Source organism: Struthio camelus, chromosome 2 (genome assembly GCF_040807025.1).
Source record: "Struthio camelus isolate bStrCam1 chromosome 2, bStrCam1.hap1, whole genome shotgun sequence".
NCBI lineage: Eukaryota > Metazoa > Chordata > Aves > Struthioniformes > Struthionidae > Struthio > Struthio camelus.
The window spans coordinates 75126544-75150548 of record NC_090943.1 but is presented as its reverse complement, the minus strand read 5'-3'; the positions used below and the strand labels follow the sequence as shown (position 1 = coordinate 75150548).

Below are 24005 nucleotides of genomic sequence, written 5' to 3'. Positions count from 1 at the left end.
TCATCTACCCAGCCAGGCATTCCGTCATAGAAGGCTATCCGATTGGTCAAGCATGATTTCCCTTTGGTCAATCCGTGCTGACGACTCCTGATCACCTGCTTGTCCTCCACATGCTTAGTGAGGACCTCCAGGAGGAGCTGTTGCATTGCCTTTCCAGGGATGGAGGGGAGGCTGGCAGGCCTGTAGTTTCCTGGCTCCTCCTTCTTGCCCTTTTGGAAGACTGGGGTGACATTGGCTTTCCTCCAGTCCTCAGGCACCTCTCCTGATCTCCAGGACCTTTCCAAGATGATGGAGAGTGGCCTAGCGATAACATCCGCCAGCTCCCTCAGCACTCGTGGGTGCATCCCATCGGGGCCCGTGGATTTATGGACGTCAGGTTTGGACAAAAGATCTCTAACCCGATCCTCCTCCACCAAGGGAGAGTCTTCCTTTCTCCAGCCTTCCTCTCTTGTCTCCAAGGTCTGGAATTCCTCAGGACTGGCCTTAGCAGTGAAGACTGAAGCAAAGGCAGCATTCAATAACTCTGCCTTCTCTGTATCCTTCGTCACCAGGGCACCCGCCCCATTCAGCAGCGGGCCCACGTTTTCCCTAGTCTTCCTTTTGCTATTGATGTATTTGAAGAAGGCCTTCTTGTTGTCCTTGACATCCCTTGCCAGATTTAATTCCAACTGGGCCTTGGCCTTCCTTGTCGCATCCCTGCACGCTCTGACAACGTCCCTGTATTCCTCCCAAGTGGCCTGTCCCCTTTGCCACATTCTGTACACTTCCTTCTTCTGCTGGAGTTTTTTGCCAGGAGTTCCTTGCTCAGCCATGCAGGTCTGCTGCCCGCTTTGCTCGAATTCTTACTCATATTGATGCACTCGTCTTGAGCCTGGAGGAAGTGATGCTTGATCTTTTTGGTCATAGAATAGTCTTTCAGGGAGATGGAAAATAATCACCATCCCCATTAAATTCATGAGTATCATGAGTCTATTCTACTCAGTCAATGACTATAAGAATACTTTTGTACTACTGTAGGGAAAATATATTGATCTCAAAGTCATTAGGATTGGTATATTAAAAAAAAAAAGGAAAAAGAGAACATTTATCATTTGGACTGATTTAGTCAGGGACAGCCTGTATTTTACTATTTTTTACATGCTAAGAAAGAAAGACTATGTGCCTGTTATAGGTTTAGTGTGTGCAAAAATATTCTGGGAACTTTTGGGGGGGGGATATTTTGGAGGTGCTAGTTTCAGCTTTATAATTAAGGTGGAGAGCTCTAGGAGGAATTCAGTCTGCTATGTCTGAAAAATATAATATACTCTCCTCATGCTTAGACTTGTTTACTTAGAATACAGGATAAGTTTTCAGGAAATACAAGGAAGCCTATTGATTAAGCTTATTAATTAACTTAAGAATTCCATTTTTGAAACCTATATTATTCTCAAGAAAAAGTATAAGTTTATTATATGGGTAGCCAGCCCCTGTTTTACTCCTCATGACCTCAATATTAGGAAGCCATCAAATTTACCATCTATATATAAAAAAAAAAACAACTTTTGCTTAACCAACTTAGAATTGATTTTTTTAATATTTTTTGTCTTTACTGGGTTTTGATTTTATTATTCTTCAAAAATAAAAGTTATAGCTAGAGTGAAGGCTGATGAATAATAGTCTTCTCCTAAGAATTTGTTCTAATTTTAAGAGGCAATCAGATCCCATTGTTCTTCTGGAATGTAAGTTAAAGAATGCCTTTACCATAGGCACCCACCTAAACTTCACTACATCAAAAGCCAGCTCTGAAACCCTAGAATCTAAAACCAGTGTAAGATTACATGCTATTCTGGTTCTGGTTGCTATTCTGGTTCTTCTTGATTTATAATTTATTGTAAACAGAATATAAGATTATTTTTAAAACTCTGAAGGACAGCCAACCCTAGCATTGATTAATAACTCTGTCAACTCTTGCAGTTTTACCAGGAGTCTCAAAATATTTGATATTTTTATCCTGGGTATAAATAATGAAGAGAGAGAATCTCACTATTCTCTTTTGTCTAAAAAGTGGGGGCTTGTCGTGTTAGTTATAAAAAAAAAGTATGAATTACATATATGAAAAGCTCAAAAATCAGTAAGGCAAGTTATGAGAACTTGATGCTTACTACTTTTTAAGAGTTTGGAGGATTTTTTTAAAATCAAATCTCACTATTTTTTATGAGTGGGGCTAATTCACCATTTTCGATCAAGAAACTTTATGATCACTGGTCATTCTGGTATTACCTGATTTTCACTTGCCCAACACACAGTGCTAGAGTATGCTTTTGTACTTTTATACTTTCTTCCTCTTTGGGTTCAATTTAAATGTAGTTGTTGTTATTATTATTTTCAGCACATAGGAAGTATCATGGTCTGTGTGTATCACAAGGAGGATATGGAATTTGGAGAGTCTAACAAAACACACACCTCGCCACTATGATTTGACTAAGAGATTCTGTGGTGCACAGAGCCATGCCAATCTAACTATCTAGGTAAGAAATATGACAAGAAAAATAATCACAATGACCTAAGATTTTTCCATGGTAAAAAGTGCCATGTTTGGCCACCAACAGAGTAGAGAAGACTCTTCCAAATACTAATATTAGTGCAAGTGTTCTGTAAGAAGTACCAGATTTAAACTATAAAACTTCATCTAGGACACCTTTCTTCTCATCTCAGGTCTCAGGGGCAGGATGAGATGAAGGGGGAAGGCAGAGAGAGCAGGTATCACCTGGTGCTCCCCATCTCCACCTATCCTAATGGAAAGGACCCTAGGTGCCAGGCAAATGGCATATTTCCTTTACTCTGCACATCAGACTGTGAGGCTGACTGACTTAACAAAAACAGGGAACTGATGTGAAGTCATACTCACCAATTGCTCCCTCAGCACAACCATGCGAAGCTCAGTCACATAGCATCCCAATACATTTATTGGGATAATTAAAAGCTGAAGAATATGGCTGGATTATATATGCATTTTGATGAGGGAAATCTTTGAAATGGCCTTTCTAGTAATACTTCAATACACCAGAAAAAGCAGGCAGGAAAAGCAGCCAGAAAAGAAGAAAAATCCTTACCTGAAACTGACATGCACATTTCAAGCCATCGCCCTCTTCTTCACACACTCCTCCGTATTTACATGATGATTCATCACACAGTCTTACATCAAGCTCTCTTACATTTAACTCTATGGAAAAAAAAAGGAAGAGAAGACAGAAAAGAAATTGTAACATAAGTAATTTTTGAGACTATAGGGTCTGTCTTGTTCTTAAACCCACTGAATCCCTCCACTCCCTGCCTGCCTACAGAAACTGAAGGAAAAAGAGCTAGAGTTGTCCCATATGCTGTGTTGAATTGACCACATCCTGTTCCCAAGAGGGAGGTTCATTTCATTGGCACAGAAGGCATGGCTTAACTCTACTTCGCCACACAAATAGCTTCAGAGCAGGTGCAAGCTTACACTGCCAAAATCATGTTTCATGTTCTCCATGCAAGTGAAACCCCTGGTAGAAAACCTTCCTCCGTAGAAATTATGTCTGGTAGGAGTCAGAACCCTTACACAAGCAGTAACCCAATGTATTCTTGCCCAGTATATCTTTTTGCCTTGCTTGCCACAGAGATTCTGAAAAAAAAAAGAAAGGCTGAAAGTCTGAATAAACTTATTCTGATTTTTTTCTGCTCTATATTCCAGTCTACAGGTAATCCACACTGTTGTCTTTCAGACTAAAAATAAATGTAAGTACATGTAAAATATTATAATTTACTTCCACTATAGAAGCCAGAGTAATGGACCAGAGCCCTCTGTCTTAGATGCTACATAAAAATATATGAAAATAAAATATTTCCTGCCTCAGTAAGCTCATAGGAGAGGTACAAAAGGCTAACTGACTTGAGGAGCACAAAGAAACAAAGAGACTGTATAAATCAGTACCACAGGCGCAACAGCTACTTAACTGCTGTCAAATTTTTTTGGCATCACCTCCAAGGGTAGTTTTGAAGGAGATAAAACATACTCTTCCGATTTTTTCTTTGAACTATATATTGGAGAAAGAACAATAGAAAGTACAGGTGGGACAATGGAAGCAGTCAGTTTTAGTCAAAATATCATCTTACTAGACTCAGTTGAATTGTTACTATTGATTGCAACGAAAAGGTGAAAAAAAACACCAAGGGCTTTGGGAAAATCTACTGTCCCCATTTAAGAGTTAAGAAATCCTTAAAAGGATCTTCTGTGCTTTGACTCAAGTCAGAGATCTCCAGAACCCTATAATAATACAAGCAACGAATTAATTCATTTATAGCTGTATGTTTTAAAATAATTTCTATAACTTTTAACAAGCAAACTCTATCTCAATGACTGGATTAAAGAAAACACTGAATACTAGCCATTCAGAAATGGTGAAATGTAGGTCAAAAGTAGAAGAAAATAATTCTTACTGTCACTTACAATCTTAAACAGGAAGTCACTTTGATATAACAGTAACACTCTAAAACTGCTCCTGTAGGTTTATCTAACATTGTACACCCACCCACATAATTTATATAAGTAAATTTAAAATTACATCATACTTCTTATAATATGTGTAAATATTTAAAAATATTAAAAATAAATCTATCATAGTATAAATTTTTATTATACATACACATATACATATATTATACATAAAATATATAAGGTACACATATAATAGTTAATATATGTTGTTACAATATGTTATATACTTATATATTTAGTATAGAATAATTCCATAATTTTTCATAGCATTAAAGTTACAAGAGTATAGCTCAGCAAAACATCCAGTAAAGACCTGCATTTTCTTGGCTGTGACAAAGAATTCTTTAAAATATTAATTTTTTTTCTATATGTCCATCATTCCTGAAGATATAAATGAGGAGTGTGATGTCTATGCCATTTGCTAGTTAGATGTCCTGCTTGCCATACCAACCATGTGCATGTGTTCTCTAATGTTATTCTTAATGTCACCATTTATCAAATGTGATTGCTTCATTGTAGGACCTGAGTTAATGTGATAGAACATTGCAGCTTTTCAATTTTTTGTGTTCATAATTTGGTCCTGAAGGAAATGTGTATTTCTTTCTCCTCATGAAGATCTACTCCATGAAGATGAACAAATTGTCAAGATTAATTAAGAGGAAATGATTATCATTCCCAAAAGAAGAATGGAAATACTGTATTTCAGAGAATATAATTCATAAAAGGGAATAACTCAATGGATAAACTACAGTCCTAATGGCTTTCAAAATCCTATTCTTATGAGCTTCGGAAACTAAACGCATATGGGCTCCGATTCTGAACTCCTCCGTTCTCAGAAAGGCAGTACACAGGTGTTATGCACAGGCTTGCCTGATACCCTGTATCAGTGACCCCCAAGGCAGCTCTAATTCATGCTTGAAATCCTGTGGGGCTACATGATTTCCACTGTCCCATCTGTTCCATACAGGCTTGCTATCAACCTTTATCTACTCTCCAGGCTAAAGGAGGAGCACATATGTTTGTCTCCAGTCTGTTGACTCCTCATTGTTGCTGCCCCGCAGAAGTTTCCTTGACAGCTATCCACCTGCCTCGTTGCTGGAAGGAGTTGCTTCTCTACAGGGGAGTGACCTAACTTTTTTGCATGGGAGGGGAGGGATCCAAGGCTAATTAACAGCAGTCCCCCCCCAGCTAGCAGCTCAGCATCAGGGTGATGATTAGTTACTTAGTTACTGCTCTAACTGCAAAAGCCAGTGAGAAAGTGAAAGGCATCAGAGCAAAATTAGAATAGGTTAAGTGAAGATAGGGGCAGGGAATCAGCCCTTGACCCCCCCCCCCCCAAAAATAATGAATTGATGCTTAAAAAATATTCTCAGGATGAATTAAGTTGACAGAAAGGACAGTTATAACTCTCTTACTTAATTTTAGGGGTGGATTGTGTTTCTTTCCATATAAATTATGAACACTGATTATAAGCTTCTTTGCATAAGGGAAGAACCATCAACAAGAAACTAATGATCTGTTACTGATCATTCAAAGACCAGGAGACAGCATAATACTCAAAAACTCTATGAAAGACAAGATAGCCTGGTGACTAGCACTTAAATGTGATAGATGAACTTTTTTTAATGATAGGATATCATCTAATCCCTGTTTCCATTTAGAAGCAATTTCAAGCAACAGTAAAATCAAAGCTCTAACATGTATACAATTATATTCGATAGCATCACAAGTACTGGGAAGTGTGGTAGCCAAAATAACGTTCACATCCACTGCATTTTATTCAAAAATGAACAAATGAGAATGAAAGATAATAGAGTGACGTGAAGAGTAACAGTAGATGTCTGGCATGTCTAATATATGCTCTATCTAGAATAGAATCCCTATAGAAAAAGAATTAAAAAGGAGTTCCTGCAATTATTTCCAGAAGAATGGAATCATTATCACTACATGTGAGAATGGACCTACAAAAGGAGTAAGAATACGTAGCAAATGGTTTAGGATAATTTCTTTTACGTTTCTTTAATGCCTATCACTACTTATTTCCAGGACTTTAACAGGTGTAAATAAGAGAAAACCTCAATATGATTCATTACATACAGAGAGAAAAGAGTAAGAAGTAATCCATCAACTCCTAGAAAATAATATAATTACTGTAATTAAATCAAGCTTCCAAATTTATGAAAAAATTAATCTCCAAAGTCCTGAAATGAGGTATTACAATTGATTTGCTAGTATCTGTTTGTTCTGCCAATACAGTTCCTGATGGTGTGAGGTCTGACCTGCGCACAGCAGTTTGCGGGAATTTGGCTGCAAAGACCCACATCAAGATCTTTTTGCTTTTTTTCTCTCTTTTGAAAGAAATTCACCTTGTGATGATCTGAGATATCATTAAAAATCAAGTAAAGACTTTTCCATTTTGCCTCCACTCAAAGAATTCAAAATATAGTCCAATAGAAATAACTGGAGATTGCCTTTTTGGCTGTGACCTCAAAATGTATTGCTTTGAGGCATGAAACTTTAGCATCAAGATAAATTACACATGTTAAAATTATGAGCCTGAAGATGAAATCAAATCTGCAGTTCAAGTACATTGCACATGCACTGGATACTTAGAGAATAAAACAAAATTTAGAGTGGGGAAATCCAGTAATTTCATAAGCATTTTGTTTTTTTTAAAACTCATGGTATCCCTGGCACTAGTACATAGTAATGATGTATGGATATAAGGGGAAAGAAATCTTTTCCATGTGGAAGTGAGCAGGCATGTTTACTAAAAGTACCACCAGCTTTGGCCTTCTTGAGTATTTCCACTGTGCCTCGGGAAACCACTCTCTGCCTGCCTATCTTTGTTTTCTGCTTCCTATGGAAGAGAACACCTGAGAAGCTGCTAAGACCACCCTTCCCCTCCTCATGACCTAGGCGTTTGCTAGTAGAGAGAGAGAGAGCAGTTTGCATCTTTCTCATCAGAGGGAAAGTGCAAGATAGTGTGGGGCACCTTGCTACTACTCTTCTGCCCTTCAAACTGTTTGTTCTTTATGAAGCCAAACTTTAAAGAAGGGCATATGTCTCCTGAAGGTCATACACACACACACAGGCAGACCTGGGAAAGTTCAGAGAAGGTCTACTATACTATAGGGTTTGAAAGAACCCCTGAAATTGTGGAGGACAGCAAGAGTGGGTCAACATTTGCCCAGGAAAAGGTAGTAGTGTATGAATCCCTGGGCCAAGGTGGTCAGATGATAATTATGTTATGGGATGGTATGCTACAGTCCACAAAGTATACCTTGAGAAAGTAGTATGATGAGTGGATGAGCAGTCAGGCTCACCAAAGAGAGTCAAAATCTGAACAGCAAAATCTAAACTACTCAGTCTGAGGAGTCAGCCTTATGACTCTGGATTGGATTCTCTGGCTTGTGATTGTTCTGAGTTTGGAAAACTATTTCAGACTGATTGGAAAATTTAATGGAGGAAGAACCAAAAAAAACCCCTTCCCATAAGGAAGGTGTGGAATTGAGCTGCTCATGTGACAAATAAAAAATAACCCATGCCTTAAATCAAACTTTTGAATAAAGCTTCACCTGCCAGTCCCTCTCTTTGTCCCAATGAAGATGACACCCAGAGACAGGCCTATGCCTCAGTTATTCCTAAGCGCAACCTGTCAATTAAAACCATGAAAGTGAGTTTGAAGGACATCACACATAAATAAAATTACCACAAAAAAAGATTCTCCAGGTCAAATTTTGAAAGATCTTAGCGTATTCAAGCTGACCTCCAGCTGCCAATAACAGAACAAAACAAGACAGCTCTCCTGTAGATCCTACCAGCCCAGAGCAGCCATATGAGCATCTCAATTGGTACTAATTTAAGTCAGTTTATATTTCCATTGACTACAGTGGCTTTGACACTGACCCAGACACTTAGCTCAGATGTGCACACCTACACATAAAACATTTAAAATTAGGTGTGGTAATCAGCAAGCTCAGTCCCATCCTTTTGCTCTTTCAAAGTATACGGAATACAGCCACAGCTGCAGTAAATCATGCAAATGCTGACAGAACTATAACACACATTGTAGACAAGAATCCAGCTATGGAAGTCCCAATGTGTAATCTATTTGTTCTGACAGCGGCAAAGTGCTGGTATATGTGTTTGAAACGGGATTAATTTTTTCCTCATTTCAACCACTGGGTATAAAGAGAATCTCACTGATAAATATAAGTTACAGCCATGTACAACAGAACTTTCTCCTATTCATTTTATTGCAGGTTTTCAACTCCCCATTGTTTTCTCCTACATCTCTCTTCTCGCTTTCCTCCCTTAGCCAATCTTCACAGCTCAACAGCTACCATTTCTCTGATCCCTTCAGAGCATCATAGCAACATTTAAGGTGCTGTTTCTGCTTTGCAAGTTGAAATAAGAAGTTTAAGGGAAAAAAAATTCTCTAAATCAGCTGTATCTATTTGCAGAGCCACTGAAGAAGCAAGGACCAAGCCTTAGCAGAGCCTGAAAAGCAGTATTCCCGTTACTGGCGTTATGTTACCCCAGGAATGAGATTACCTAAGAATAGGTTTTTGCTGGACAGTATGTGTGGCTTCTTTTAAAATAGAGATTCAATGTGTCAAGCAAGGCTTTTGACACTGTCTCCCATCACATCCTCCTAGGTAAGCGCAGGAAGTGTGGGCTAGACGAGTGGACGGTGAGGTGGATTGAGAAGTGGCTAGATGGCCGAGCTCAGAGGGTTCGGGTCAGTGGCACAGAGTCTAGCTGGAGGCCTGTAGCTAGCGGTGTCCCCCAGGGGTCAGTCCTGGGTCCAGTCTCGTTCAATATATTCATCAATGACCTGGAGGAAGGCTCAGAGTGCACCCTCAGCAAGTGTGCTGATGATCCAAAACTGGGGGGAGAGGCTGACACACCAGAAGGCTGTGCTGCCATTCCGAGGGACCTGGACAGGCTGGAGAGGTGGGCGGAGAGGAACCTCCCGAAGTTCAACAAAGGCAAGTGCAAGGTCCTGCACCTCGGGAGGAAGAACCCCATGCAGCAGTACAGGCTGGGGGCTGACCTGTTGGAAAGTAGCTCTGCAGAGAAGGACCTGGGAGTGCTGGTGGACAACAAGTTAAGCATGAGGCAGCAGTGTGCCCTTGTGGCCAAGAAGGCCAATGGTCTCCTGGGGTGCATTAGGCAGAGTGTTGCCAGCAGGTGGAGGGAGGTGATCCTGCCCCTCTCCTCAGCCCTGGGGAGGCCTCACCTGGAGTACTGTGTCCAACTCTGGGCTCCCCAGTACAAGAGAGACATGGAGCTCCTGGAGAGAGTCCAGCGGAGGGCTCTGAAGATGATGAGGGGACTGGAGCATGCCTCCTATGAAGAAAGACTGCAAGAGCTGGGCCTGTTCAGCCTGGAGAAGAGAAGATTGAGAGGCGAGCTCATCAATGTGTACAAGTATCTGAAGGGGGAGTGTCAAGAGGACAGGGCCAGCCTCTTCTCCGTGGTGCCCAGCAACAGGACAAGAGGCAATGGGCAGAAACTGAACGATGGGAAGTCCCACCTAAACCTGGGGAAAAACTTCTTCACTGTGAGGGTGACAGATCATTGGGACAGGTGGCCCACAGAGGTAGTGAAGTCTCCTTCGCTGGAGATATTCAAAACCCGCCTGGATGTGATCCTGGGCAATATGCTCTAGGTGACCCTGCTTGAGCAGGGAGGTTGGACTAGACGATCTCCAGAGGTCCCTTCCAACCCCAACCATTCTGTGATTCTGTGTTGATGAGAGCAGGAGCCACTCAGGCACTGTATTCTGAGTTGAATTACATGCAAGTGAAACATTTTAGGGATATGGAAAAAATCAGAAGTAAATATCAGATATTTCCTTAATATGGTATTGATGGCAAATGACAGAAATATACAAGGCTGAGTAATATGGGTCTGTTTAGCCTGGAGAAGAGAAGACTGAGAGGAGATCTCATCAATGTGTGCAAGTATCTGAAGGGAGGGTGTTGAGAGGATGGGGCCAGACTCTTTTCATTCGTGCCCAGTGATAGGTCTGGGCACCATGGAGAAGAGATTGGTCTCATCCTCTTTACATCCCCCCCCTTCAGATACTTATACACATTGATGAGATCCCCTCTCAAGTCTTCTCTTCTCCAGGCTGAACAGGCCCAGCTCTTGCAGTCTTTCTTCATAGGAGAGATGCTCCAGTCCCCTCATCATCTTCAGAGCCCTCCGCTGGACTCTCTCCAGGAGCTCCATGTCTCTCTTGTACTGGGGAGCCCAGAGTTGGACACAGCACTCCAGGTGAGGCCTCCCCAGGGCTGAGGAGAGGGGCAGGATCACCTCCCTCCACCTGCTGGCAACACTCTGCCTCATGCACCCCAGCATACCATTGGCCTTCTTGGCCACAAGGGCACACTGCTGCCTCATGTTTAACTTGTTATCCACCAGCACTCCCAGGTCCTTCTCTGCAGAGCTGCTTTCCAGCGCGTCAACCCCCAACCTGTACTGCTGCATGGGGTTCTTCCTCCCGAGGTGCAGGACCTTGCACTTGCCTTTGTTGAACTTCGGGAGGTTCCTCTCCGCCCACCTCTCCAGCCTGTCCAGGTCCCTCTGAATGGCAGCACAGCCTTGTGGTGTGTCAGCCTCTCCCCCCAGTTTTGGATCATCAGCACACTTGCTGAGGGTGCACTCTGTCCCTTCCTCCAGGTCATTGATGAATACATTGAACGAGACTGGACCCAGGACTGACCCCTGGGGGACACCGCTAGCCACAGGCCTCCAACTTGACTCTGCGCCATTCACCACAACCCTCTGAGCTCGGCCATCTAGCCACTTCTCAATCCACCTCACCGTCCACTCATCGAGCCCACCCTTCCTGCGCTTACCTAGGAGGAAGTGATGGGAGACAGTGTCAAAAGCCTTGCGGAAGTCCAGGGAGACAACATCCACTGCTCTGCCCTCATCTACCCAGCCAGGCATTCCGTCATAGAAGGCTATCCGATTGGTCAAGCATGATTTCCCTTTGGTCAATCCGTGCTGACGACTCCTGATCACCTGCTTGTCCTCCACATGCTTAGTGAGGACCTCCAGGAGGAGCTGTTGCATTGCCTTTCCAGGGATGGAGGGGAGGCTGGCAGGCCTGTAGTTTCCTGGCTCCTCCTTCTTGCCCTTTTGGAAGACTGGGGTGACATTGGCTTTCCTCCAGTCCTCAGGCACCTCTCCTGATCTCCAGGACCTTTCCAAGATGATGGAGAGTGGCCTAGCGATAACATCCGCCAGCTCCCTCAGCACTCGTGGGTGCATCCCATCGGGGCCCGTGGATTTATGGACGTCAGGTTTGGACAAAAGATCTCTAACCCGATCCTCCTCCACCAAGGGAGAGTCTTCCTTTCTCCAGCCTTCCTCTCTTGTCTCCAAGGTCTGGAATTCCTCAGGACTGGCCTTAGCAGTGAAGACTGAAGCAAAGGCAGCATTCAATAACTCTGCCTTCTCTGTATCCTTCGTCACCAGGGCACCCGCCCCATTCAGCAGCGGGCCCACGTTTTCCCTAGTCTTCCTTTTGCTATTGATGTATTTGAAGAAGGCCTTCTTGTTGTCCTTGACATCCCTTGCCAGATTTAATTCCAAATGGGCCTTGGCCTTCCTTGTCGCATCCCTGCACGCTCTGACAACGTCCCTGTATTCCTCCCAAGTGGCCTGTCCCCTTTGCCACATTCTGTACACTTCCTTCTTCTGCTGGAGTTTTTTGCCAGGAGTTCCTTGCTCAGCCATGCAGGTCTGCTGCCCGCTTTGCTCGACTTCTTCCTCAGAGGGATGCACTGATCTTGAGCCTGGAGGAGGTGATGCTTGAATATTAACCAGCTTTCTTGGACCCCTCTTCCTTCTAGGGCCCTACCCCATGAGATTCCCCTAAGTAGGTCCCTGAAGAGGCCAGAGTTAGCTCTCCTGAAGTCCAGCGTTGCAATCCTACTCATTGCCCTGCTCCCTCCTCGCAGGATCCTGAACTCCACCATCTCATGGTCACTGCAGCCAAAGCTGCCCCCAACCTTCACCTCTCCAACTAGACCTTCTTTGTTCGTTAGTACAAGGTCTAGCATTGCCCCTCTCCTCGTTGGCGTCTCCACCACCTGGGTCAAGAAATTATCATCAATCCTCTGCAGGAACCTCTTTGACGGTTTGTGCCTAGCTGTGCTGTCTTGCCAACAGATGTCAGGGTGGTTGAAGTCCCCCATGAGAACCAGGGCCTGTGATCGTGAGGCTACTTCATAATCTCCTTTAAAATAGAGAAGACCAGAATGCATATGTGCTGCTAAAGTAATTAGTATTCCTGCACACAATAGGAAACCATAGCAAATTTTAACAACCAGCACTCATACAGTAAGGTAACAAGACTGGCTTTGTACTTGAGAGTTGCCCACAGTGCAATTATTCACATTACCAGTATACCTCAGACTAACTCTATTTGATGCGAAAAAGTAAGTAAAGTGTCACAGTGATGAGTGTAAGGATGACAGTTCTGTCAAAATATTGGATTCAGCCCATGGTGCATTTCTGTTTCCGTCATACAAAAAATGTATTTGTAGAGAACATTTAGGTACTTTTTTCTTATATTAAAAGCTTTGACAATATTTCAGAAATTATGTGTATTCTGCAGGTGAGTATTTCAGCAAGTGGTATAAATCAACTAGCTGTGCAATTAGTTGAAAATAGTAAAAAGATGCAGTGAGTGTTTTATATGGTTTTTCTCTTTCACAAACATCTTTGTTTGTATGAAGGTTAGATAGTATGTTAATCTAGCCATCAGAACACAAATCTGGTGTTTTTCTGTTAGCAACTATCCAAGGCACTGGCTTTAAAACTTGCTTACAAACCAGAATCTATCTTACTACCAAAAATATTAAACATGATTATACAAGGCTGTTTTAAAGAAGTTAGTATGTCATTGTATATTTTTGTGTAAAACAAAATATTCAAGAAGAAAAATGCTTATATGGCTTTTTTACAAAGAAATTGATTACAACATGTATTACCAATCTTAAGTCTTGTTTCTAAGGAAATCAAGGCTGTGCAACAATCTCCAGATGCTTCTCTGACATTTTTTTCCAGTTACTTCTGCACTCAATGGGCAATTTCAGCCAAATATGACAACGGTAGAGACCTCAGAGTTAATGAACTTCTTACAAGTTTATGAAAAATCAGTGGCTGATTAGAGGAGAAAGTTCCAAATTTGTGTAGAAGAGTTGAGGGGGACAAGCTCAGGGTACAAAATCACAAACACATGCAAAATAAGGGGTAATTAGTTCTTCTTAATTCATTGAGCTACTTACTGTCCTTACACATTGTGACTTAGGAATTTAGGCTTTGCTTGTGTAAACATTTATAAATACATGGACTTTTTAGGACTTCTCAGAGAGCTTACTCACTGCACAGGAGACAGTAAAAATCAGGAACCACTCTGCTAAGAAAGCTGTAGCTTTAACTTTTATGGGGGCTGAATGCCCATAATAGTATTACCTTTGCTTTAATTTTCGGAAGTTGCAAGATATCCAGATAAAATAGATCTTCCCAAATGTAGGAAAGTGTCCAATATCTAGCGAAGGGAACGTATTTCATGTCACAGCTCTGTCCCATATCAAATATAACCTTTTAGCTTATATTTAAGGCCTGAAAAGGATGATCTATAGCCAGTAAGCAACACTGCCTTGATTACCAAGGAAGTATGTTGGGATAACTGATACATTGCTTAGTTTCAGGAAATGGCTAAATGCTAATGCCTATATAAGGGGATGCATTGTGGTAAAATAACTTCAAAAATAGCGCTTCTGCACTTTACCAAGCATATTTCAGCTAGTTGAATCCTTTCATATATGACTTCTGGATAACAAAATAGTCATAAAATGAAAGTGTGAACTTTTCTGGAACAATGAAAAGTGCATATAAACTCTAGTTCTGTATATAGATTTACATTTTCCTTTAAGGAAAGTTCTGAAAGTTGCTTGTGTTCTTTTTGTTTGTTTTACTTTTTTAAAGATATTGGGGGAACTGGAAAATCAACACTGCATTAATCTCTCCACCTTTCCTTTTTCCTTATTCTTCATATGGTTTCAAAGTCAGAGAGATGTCTAAAGAGCAGATGAATCTTAAACCTTCAGAGCACCACAGACAATGTTGCTCACGGCTGTGGAACAGCCTCAAAGGCTGTTGTGTAATACACTTAGGTCTACTTTTCCTTCTGGGAGTCATTTGCTTGTGACTTACTTTCAAAGCTTTAAAATAAACTCAGAAATGATTTATTTTAAATAACAGATCACCTGAGGGTAATGAAAAACAGTACAAAGGAAACTGATACATTTTTCATGGACTTTTGAGATTAAACCAATGTATGGTACTAAGACAGAGTATACAGCACAAATCAGATTGTTACACACACTCTGCATATTGCACGGATTAGAACTGATTGCAAGAAAAGGATATGTTTCATGGGAAAAACATAAAAAATAGAAATATTTAAAAGAAATAATTAAATATAAATATATAAAAATTTAAATATATATATATATTTATTCTAAATGCAATCTTTTCAGTAATAGTATTTTCAGTGTTCTGAATTGTGTTCAGACCTGTATCTGTATAGGCCTCCCATGATACTTTCCCCCTCTTCCACTTTTCCATTATTGCTACATTTTTCCTTTATTCTTAAAAAGACAGAAGAAAGAGAAGATATCTAGAATGCAGAGTTCTTTCCTTTGACATTTATAAAAACAAGAAAAACAGGTGGAGTTTTGGTACATTTTCCAGAAAAATATTATTTTTTACATAATGGTTTTGGATGAGGAATATCAATCAACTGTATTTGAAATGAAATTTTGCTACTGAATATGCATGATCTCAGGGTCCAATCCTATAAACACTCAGGCAGAAACTTAACCTTGAGTATCTGTGTGATCTAAAACTAAATGGAACTGATCATGTGTAAGATTAAGAATGCATTTAAGTGCTTGTAGAATCAGGGTTACAATAAATTTTTTGAGGACCTAATTTTTATGCAAATAATAATTAACATGACTAGGGTTTTGGTCTATGGGAAACAAATGTATAGAATTACAGTGTGGAGAAATATTTTAAGATGCCATTTATTCCTTACATTTGAAAGTTTCCATTAAAAGTAGCAGAAAATATTTGACAAAAAGTTGTCAGATAGTATATTCATCTACACTTAATTATTCATTCTCTAAGAAAAAATGCTGCTATCTGCAAGATGATTTGGTAGCAGAAGTCTAAAATGTGGCCTCTAAATAACTTAAATGTTAAACATTACTTATCACTTCCAATCATTATCATTAACAACTGTGTGAAGTATTGCAATACCTAGAGGCGGCACAGAAGATCAGATCCCCATTCCAAATGACATGGATAAGAGCCAGTCCATGACTTATAGCATAAGCAGAGAAGTCATATAAACTGTGAAAAAATTAGATATTGTCACATCCATTTCACTGGATGAGGAAGAAATGTATACAGAGATAAAATGTTTCATCAAAGGTTGGTGAAGGTTTCAACATCAGAACTTGTCCCTCTCCAATTGTTTTGCTGCAAAGTTATCTTTTCTCAGCTTTATCATCTTTTATTTAATAGAAATGTCTTCAACACTACATCTGAGAAATCATTATAATCACTAAAATGGAGCAGAAACAAAAGACTTATAGAGGATGTGGTTGTCAGTTTAAAAAGTGGGAGAAAAATGAACGTTAACTCACTAAGGCTACTAATGCTAATTAAAGAGGTATGTTGGTGCATTAATGCAACTTGTACAATTCATTTTCTATATTCAAATAGCAGATAATCACTGCTCAGAATTCAAACTGTGCAGTTCTGATAGAGCGTAATAAGGATAATGCTACACAAACCGAGAAATGTGTTTGATAATTCTATTAGGGATAACGCTTTCCAAACATGCTAGCAAGATAACTGCCTTCTGAAGGTGCTGAGCATGGCAATTTCTCCTCAGACATTTTTGAACACTTTGTGAGATTCTGGAAACTTTAAACCAATACTAAGTCTTATTTCTAAGTTTACAGAAACGAAGAGTCAGCCAAGGACTTATACAAGGATTTCTTAAAGAAATTAAATCTCCTATATGAATAACCTCCAAGCTATTGCAGAACACCGAGAGTACAAATAAGACTTGACAATTCAGGTTTTTGTCACAGGATAGGACAATTTTGACTGCAGATCAGAATTTCGAATCTAGTTCAAGTTAGCAGTGACTGAAACCCATCTTCTATCTGAAATAGTTTGACTTGCCTTCACTCAAGAAAGTCAATGAAGTATTTCCCATGTTACAAGTACCTGCTCAGTGCTACTTCTGCAAACAATTTTGACAGCTCTAGAGATGGGCCACCAACTCCAGTTTAATATGTAACAGATAGCTTAGCAGATGGATTTAAAACCTTATGTGGCAAAGTATATAACATTACAACTGCCTGTTTGCACTAGAATTTCCAGTGTAAATAGAAACTAACATAGCTGAGACAAAGAAAAATTTTACAGAAGACAGCCTTCTTACAATGGTAATAATTACGAACATTTTTAATAATGTCAGTTATGTTCCTTGTGCATGATCACCATTAACGTTGGTGATTTGTACACAAAATTACTGAAGGACCAGTGAAAAAAAGAACTGGAAACATCTTCCTTCCAGCTCCCAAATGTTGTTCACACCAGTTTCACCAAAACAAAACCTCGCTTGTAACCGAGTGAGTAGAAATCAGGGGGGCCTGCTGACCATCTCTTACATATTGTATTCTACTCTCAGTAGCTGTAAATTCAACACTTCAGTAAGCATTAAATTCACTCTCAGGAAACATTTTCTAAGACAGATGATAGAGTTATTGAACTATTGTAGCTGCAAAGACAGATGGCAATATGCCAAAACTCCAAGAACAATTTTAGATTAGAAATATGGCCATCTGTATAGATGGAAAAGACCTTTCATACCCAGGCTCCTCCCTTATTTTTGTATTTTTCCTGGTACTGGAAAAGTATGATGTGTTGTGCAACAGATATCATGTGCTTTCTGACTGTTTCTCATTTGCAACAGATAAGCATTGAAATGTATTAAATACAATTTATGAATTTATTCTTAAATTGCATTATGCTATTGCATTACCTTTTTTTGCCTACAGCAAAGCACAGTAGTACTTTGCAAAATCTTCAGGTTACTTTGGGATACTCCCTGTAATAAAACCTGCTTACGTTTACTTGTTACTCAAAACAGGCAAAGTTCAACAGGAAGAGCATAACATTTTTTCATCTACATCATTCTAACCAGCTCTTCAATTGCCAGTTGTACCTAATGTCTCTTTAAATATTAAGACAAATTGTTTAACAGCTTCTTTAAGAGGTATGGAAAGAAAATAGAGGGAAGATTCTTTTGAGAAAGGTAATATTTTTGGAACTTATCCCTCATATAAGAGAGTTACAAAATTCACAATAAATACATATGTGGAAATTTATTATTAATGCTTACATGAATATTGTCAGTATTGCTTTTCTATAATGCTAACTCTCAATCTACAATAATGTTATAGAAGTATAAAAAAATGGACCTGACTTACAACGCTATGCGTTCTTAAATGGGAAAACACACCAACCACTGGAACACTAATAAATCTTGCAGGTCCCTCCACTAAAATATGTAGTCCAGTGGCTCATTTAATCAATAGTAGATATGGCTAAATAAAAGAAGGATTTTAATTAGGTGTATATGTTAACAATACTTTTTAATTGTATATGCGCTTATAATCCCCTGTGCATTATTCAAATAATCACTTTGTTTCTATTTTGGATATTCAAAGTATGAGGAGGAACAAAGCCTCTGAACACATTTAGAACCATATATTGATTCAGTAACTAATTCAAAGGTCAGGTTCACTTGTCAATTTAAAAAATAAAAAATACCCCAAACATGAACATAGATTTTTAACAGCAGATAAAATACGTGCAGAAGGTTCCAAGATTGAGCCTTTCTACTCACAGCCCATAGGCCACCCCTTTCTTTTTCAGTCTCTATTTCTGTCTACACACTGGTCTGTGAAAAAAAGTTTTGGGCCTCTGGGTCCATTAAATGCATATTTAAAGCAGATTGGCTCTAATGACCCCATGAACAGGCTGAAGAGCGCTCCCTTCTCCAGCATGAAAGGAGTCCAGAGAAAGCCTAAAGGTGTTTGAAAACCCCAGGAGAAACTCAGCACCATCTCTTGGCCCCTTTCACACAGAAGGAAGAAGTTTGCAACGGCTCATGCAGTGGAATCCTGCTTTTCAGAAAGATCTTCGCAATCTAATGTATTAGTTGATATACTTTTAGGATACTAAAAATTTCATAAACTGTTATACACACAACATTGTTTAGGGATAGAGAAGTCACATGATAGTCCTAATAGTGACCTTTTAAGATTACTATAGAGAAATGTCCTGGAAACTTGTCCAAGTTTTCTTAGTATAAGGCTTTTATAAACAGATCCTACCTGATACAGCTTTCTGCTGTGCAATTATGCACTTTATCAACCTTCTGCTCTTAAATTTTTCTCATCTCAGACAGTTTTGCCCACAAAAACTGACTTGGGGGTAGTCTTTTGGTGATTTGGTGATTACAGAAAAATATTTTGTCTAGGTGAGACCATCTGCACTCTTGAAACAATAAGATATTAAACATATAAATCTGCCGTTGTGCCACTGTACAATATTGTGCCACTGCGCTGGACTTTGAAGAATATTATTAATGTATACACTGTAATACTTAAGACATCTTTGAGACTAAAACAAATGAACATAAAGTCAAAAAGCAAGGTAAATATTAATTCAATAAGCTCAAAATACAAAAAAGAATAGCTAATGAAAAGTAGTGTAAAGAGTCAGAAAAAGGATGACTGACTTTGACTTTGACTACCAGAGAGGTAGTGGAGTCTCCTTCCCTGGAGATATTCAAAACCTGTCTGGATGTGGAATGTGTCCTGGGAAATATGCTCTAGAGGTCCCTGCTTGAGCAGGGAGGTTGGACTAGATGATCTCCAGAGGTCCCTTCCAACCTAAACGATTCTGTGATTCTGTGATTCTGTGACAATAAATAAGGAAAATCTTTAGAGGAGGTCAAAAATTACACTTACTTGTCCCAAATAATATGTTTTCAGTACTACTTAGTGGCCCTGTAATCTTTAAAAAATTGATTTCAAAACATAGTTTAATATCTTTATTTTAAAGTAAGGCTTCAGACTTCCATTAAAAGGGCTCACAGCTTGGTGCTTTTAAAGTGATTTGGGGAAAAAAAAAAGGGCTAAAAGCACTCATTGTTTAGAACAGTCTTTTTCTAGTCCCACATAATTTTACATTTTTTCTTGCATTTAAAACTTCATGCCTTTCCTCCCAGTTCATGCACAGATTTTTTAAAGCAGCCATTAACCAACACATTAACATGAAAACAAAATATTTTCTGTAGAATGCTATCATAAGACACTTATTGATAAGCTTTTGTAAAACCTTATTACTGATTACCAAGGCTATCTCCCTGTACATGCCTGAGTTATGGTTTTGTGATGAGAACAATAAGAAGCTCATATGCTGAACACATGAACTAAAGCTGTCCAGGGGTCATTCTTTCAGCAAGGGAACACTGCACTGAACTTTACCATTTTTAGCTAGCTCAAAAGGCATGAAGCCCGAAAGAGATCTAAAGAAATGTATTTTGATTCCTTATCCTATTCAATTCTTCCCTCTCATCATAGAATATTAACTTCAGTCATCCTGTATTATTAAGCTGGACGGCATCCTTCTGTGGGTGGAAAGGACCTTTAAAGTAACGCAGCTAGAAGACTTAGTGACTTTGTTCAGTGCTCTCACTCAGCTGCTCTGTTTCCAACTCTATTGTAAGCCTATGTGCATCTTCCCTGTTTTGTATATACAGAAAAAAACAACTTCATAAAGTCACATTTTCATGGATAACAAAGGAATGATTTTGGGTAACTAAGATGACTGAAAAGATCCCTAATTCAAAGCTGGCATTAAAATATAAGATAAATATAAGATATAAACAAAATAGGCTGAAAATTTCATCTTTGAGAAGCATAGTGTAGAAGTTTTTCAACAATTTAAAACCTGTCATGGTGGATGGGGAAATATTCCATTCTGTTTTGTTTACCTGTGAGCAATCCTGGCTTTATTTTTCCTTTACGTACCTCTTGTAGGCTTGTCTTCGCCTCTTATTTTCATGTTAACTTAGCATCACTATTCAACATAGAACTTGTATTTAGCTTTAAGCCCAAAGGTAGCCTACCCTTTGGAGTACAAATTTGATCTGGGTTGGTACTGTAAAAAGCGCCATGCACATTCAGAACATCTTAAAAGTAAATATAACAATTTTTAAGGAAATGAATAAGAAGCTGGGTAAAAATTAATTCTATTTTTTTGTAGACTATTGTTATAACAGCTGCCCTGCAGTTTTAAACCAACTGCGGGACAAAAGCTCATTGTGAACAAAGGCAGAGAATAAAGATAGCAGCAAATCTGAAGCAAAAAAGCAATCATATGAAAATATAATTATGCAATATGATTCTAATAATGTAACCTTAAATGCATAAGCAGTGTTTGATCAGTAGATGTGTCTTTGGGAACACTACCTATAAAAAGAGAGTGTCTTATATTTTCTATATGACTGGATAAAATTGGCATTGACAGGATTTGTTTGTATTTATACAAATGAAAACAACTTCCCTTTCCCAGGCCCAGCTTATTAATTTATCTGAGCAGGAAGACGGTGACATCCTCTGGTTCTACCTTATGCCTTTTATTGTATATGATTCAAACAATTCTTTTAATGAGCTATTAAAAATAAATATATCATTTCCCTTTATCTCTTCTCCTTTGATCTTCATTTGAGATCAAATTCTTTAATGAGCTCTGAAAGTAAACCCCCCCACAATACAGTACGAAACTCAAATGTGAAAACATTTGCTTCAGTTATCATGGGAGTATTTTCTGTCTTTCAGAATACCTGGATTTTGTACTTTTTACACTACGTTCTCATCATTATGGCATTTATGCTGCCTGTATCCGACATTTCAAATTTCTCTTAAAGGATCCTGTGTTGTGCTCTTATTTTTAATGGCATTTGAAGAGAACTTTTTGAATAATGCTTACTTAGTACTACAACTTTATTATTTATGTAAATACTAGTCTATTAGTATGTTGTATTAGTATCTTTTTGCAATAGCTTTTTACCTCATAGCAATCAATATTTTCTATGATAATCATGAAATAGTGCACTTTTCTGATATATGAGTAGGGTTTACACTTACTAAAAGTAGCGCCTAAGCTTTCCAACTTCTGAATTTGAGTGAGCACCCCAGACATGTCTCAACTCCTTAAGGAGGAAATACGCATATGAGGCAAAAGGATGTCCACTCTAACCAGGTCTCCAGATTGGATAACCAGGGGGATCAGAACTGCAGAAGGTGTCACGAGTACTTTTGCCTAGCTCTCTGGGTGTAGAGTCATATACACCCTTTAGGGACTTTTAGAAATCACAGAAAGAGAAGATGAGAATGGTTTGGTACACTTGGTTGTTACATTTTGGATTATTTTAGATACAAATCCTTTAGGCAGGGATTCTTCCTATAGGTTATATGTCATCCAGAATTCCTGCCTCATAAACCTGCTGGAGTTCTTTGAAGAAATAAAGAAGCGGGTGGACAAGAGGTTCCTGAAAGCACATTCAATAAAGGTCTTCAGCAAAAATGCTAAATAAACTGACACACCAAAGGATTGACTACATGTATAAGCAATTGGCTGAAACAAAGAAAACATGAGGATAGGCATAGACAATCAATTTTCAAGGGGGAGGGACGTCACCAATTGAGTCCAGCAGGGGTTTGAGTTAAGGTCTGTTCTTCAGCCTATCCATAAATAACTTAGAAAAGGATATCAATAGTAAAGTGAACAAGCTTTCTGGTAGTATCAAGTTATTTAGGGTAATAAAGAAGATGGCTAACAGAAATATTGCAGCGGAACCTTATGAGACTGTGTGATTGGTTTATAAAATGGCAGATGTAATTTGATGTAGATAAACATGAAGTAACACATATGGAGAAAAATGTAACCATATATTTATACACACACATATAGTGCATGTGTGTGTGTGTGTGTGTGTATATATATATATGTACATCTATCTATCTATCTATCTATCTATCTATATAAACAATGGGTCCTGAGATGATTATTACCATTTGGGAATGAAACAGTGGCATTATAATAGATGTTTTTACAAAAAAGTCAGCTCCATATTTAACAGTGCTAAAAAAACAAATTAAATGTTTTGAATTATTAGGAAGAAAACAAAGAATAAACCAGAGAACATTATTATGCCACCATATAATGTAGAGTGTACCCTGCCTTTTTAATAATGTGTGCCGCCTAGTCCATTATTGCAGAAAGGACACAGTAGAACAGAGAAAAGTACAGAGAGGGCAAAAGGAAGATGAAAAATATGGAATATGGTTCTTCTGTAACAAAAATGGAGTCCAAACACAGATTTTTCCCTTTTTAAAGACATTGCTAAATACCTAATAAGCTTTAACTGTTTTTCTGCAGTATTTTGCTGCTATACAATGAGACTCCTCATTGTATATTTACAGCTGTAAAGCAATCACAGACATTTGGGTGAAAACCATAATGTAGATAATAACATTATTATCCACTATCCTTGAATGAGAAATGGGAGAAAATTTTGAGAAAATTACTAGATAGTCTTAGAATGCTATGTTGCAAATTAAATTTAAAGGCACGTTTTTTTAAGACATCCTATGTAATTTGTGTTTCTGTCCACTAAGTCTCACGTTCTCTAAAAAGACTGTTCAATGTCTCCTGAGATAAATAAAGAGCCAACCCAAATCCACTATCTTTATTCTTGTGTTACTAAATGTACTACTAGTTCCTAGCCACGACTATCCCCACCACTCAGCACAGCTCTCAGAAAAGCATTTTCTCGCAATGGGATTTAAAACTGAAAAGGAATCCTTTCTAGGGCAATAATCCGTGTTGCTTTGTTGTCTCCATCTGACAGAATTTGGTAGCATTTCTTCCATCTCCACTGGTTTCCTCTAACTTCAGCTGAGGTCCTCATTACATGCTATAACAGCAGGACAGTCTGTTAGACCTTCTAAGGTGAATATGCTATCTAATGATTTTATACGGAATAAAACTAGTGGGAAGGATTAAAGGAGGAGCAGGCAGCTATCATACATCTGAAAGGCAAAGCTAGGTTGCAGATGTGGTCCAGTCAATGTTTTCCTGAAATTCACAGGCTGGAGGTTTGAAGTTTAGAGTCCTTAACATTACAAATGCTTATACAGAATTTCAGTATTTGAGGCACTACATAAAAAAGCTTCTACATATAAAGATCCATCAAAAAATATCATCACTATTGCATTACAAATGATCAAACTTAAAACACTTC

At 38.9% G+C, this 24005-nt stretch overlaps 1 protein-coding gene across 4 annotated transcripts in view; it reads right to left on the bottom strand.

Annotated features, from left to right (window-relative positions):
- Positions 1-24005, bottom strand: part of TMEFF1 (transmembrane protein with EGF like and two follistatin like domains 1) — a 115638-nt gene that overhangs the window by 48412 nt on the left and 43221 nt on the right. For all 4 annotated transcript variants that reach the window (XM_068936314.1, XM_068936311.1, XM_068936313.1 and 1 more), the window contains exon 2: positions 3093-3202. In XM_068936314.1, the coding sequence (XP_068792415.1) occupies positions 3093-3202 (110 nt within the window). The remainder of the gene's footprint in view (positions 1-3092; positions 3203-24005) is intronic.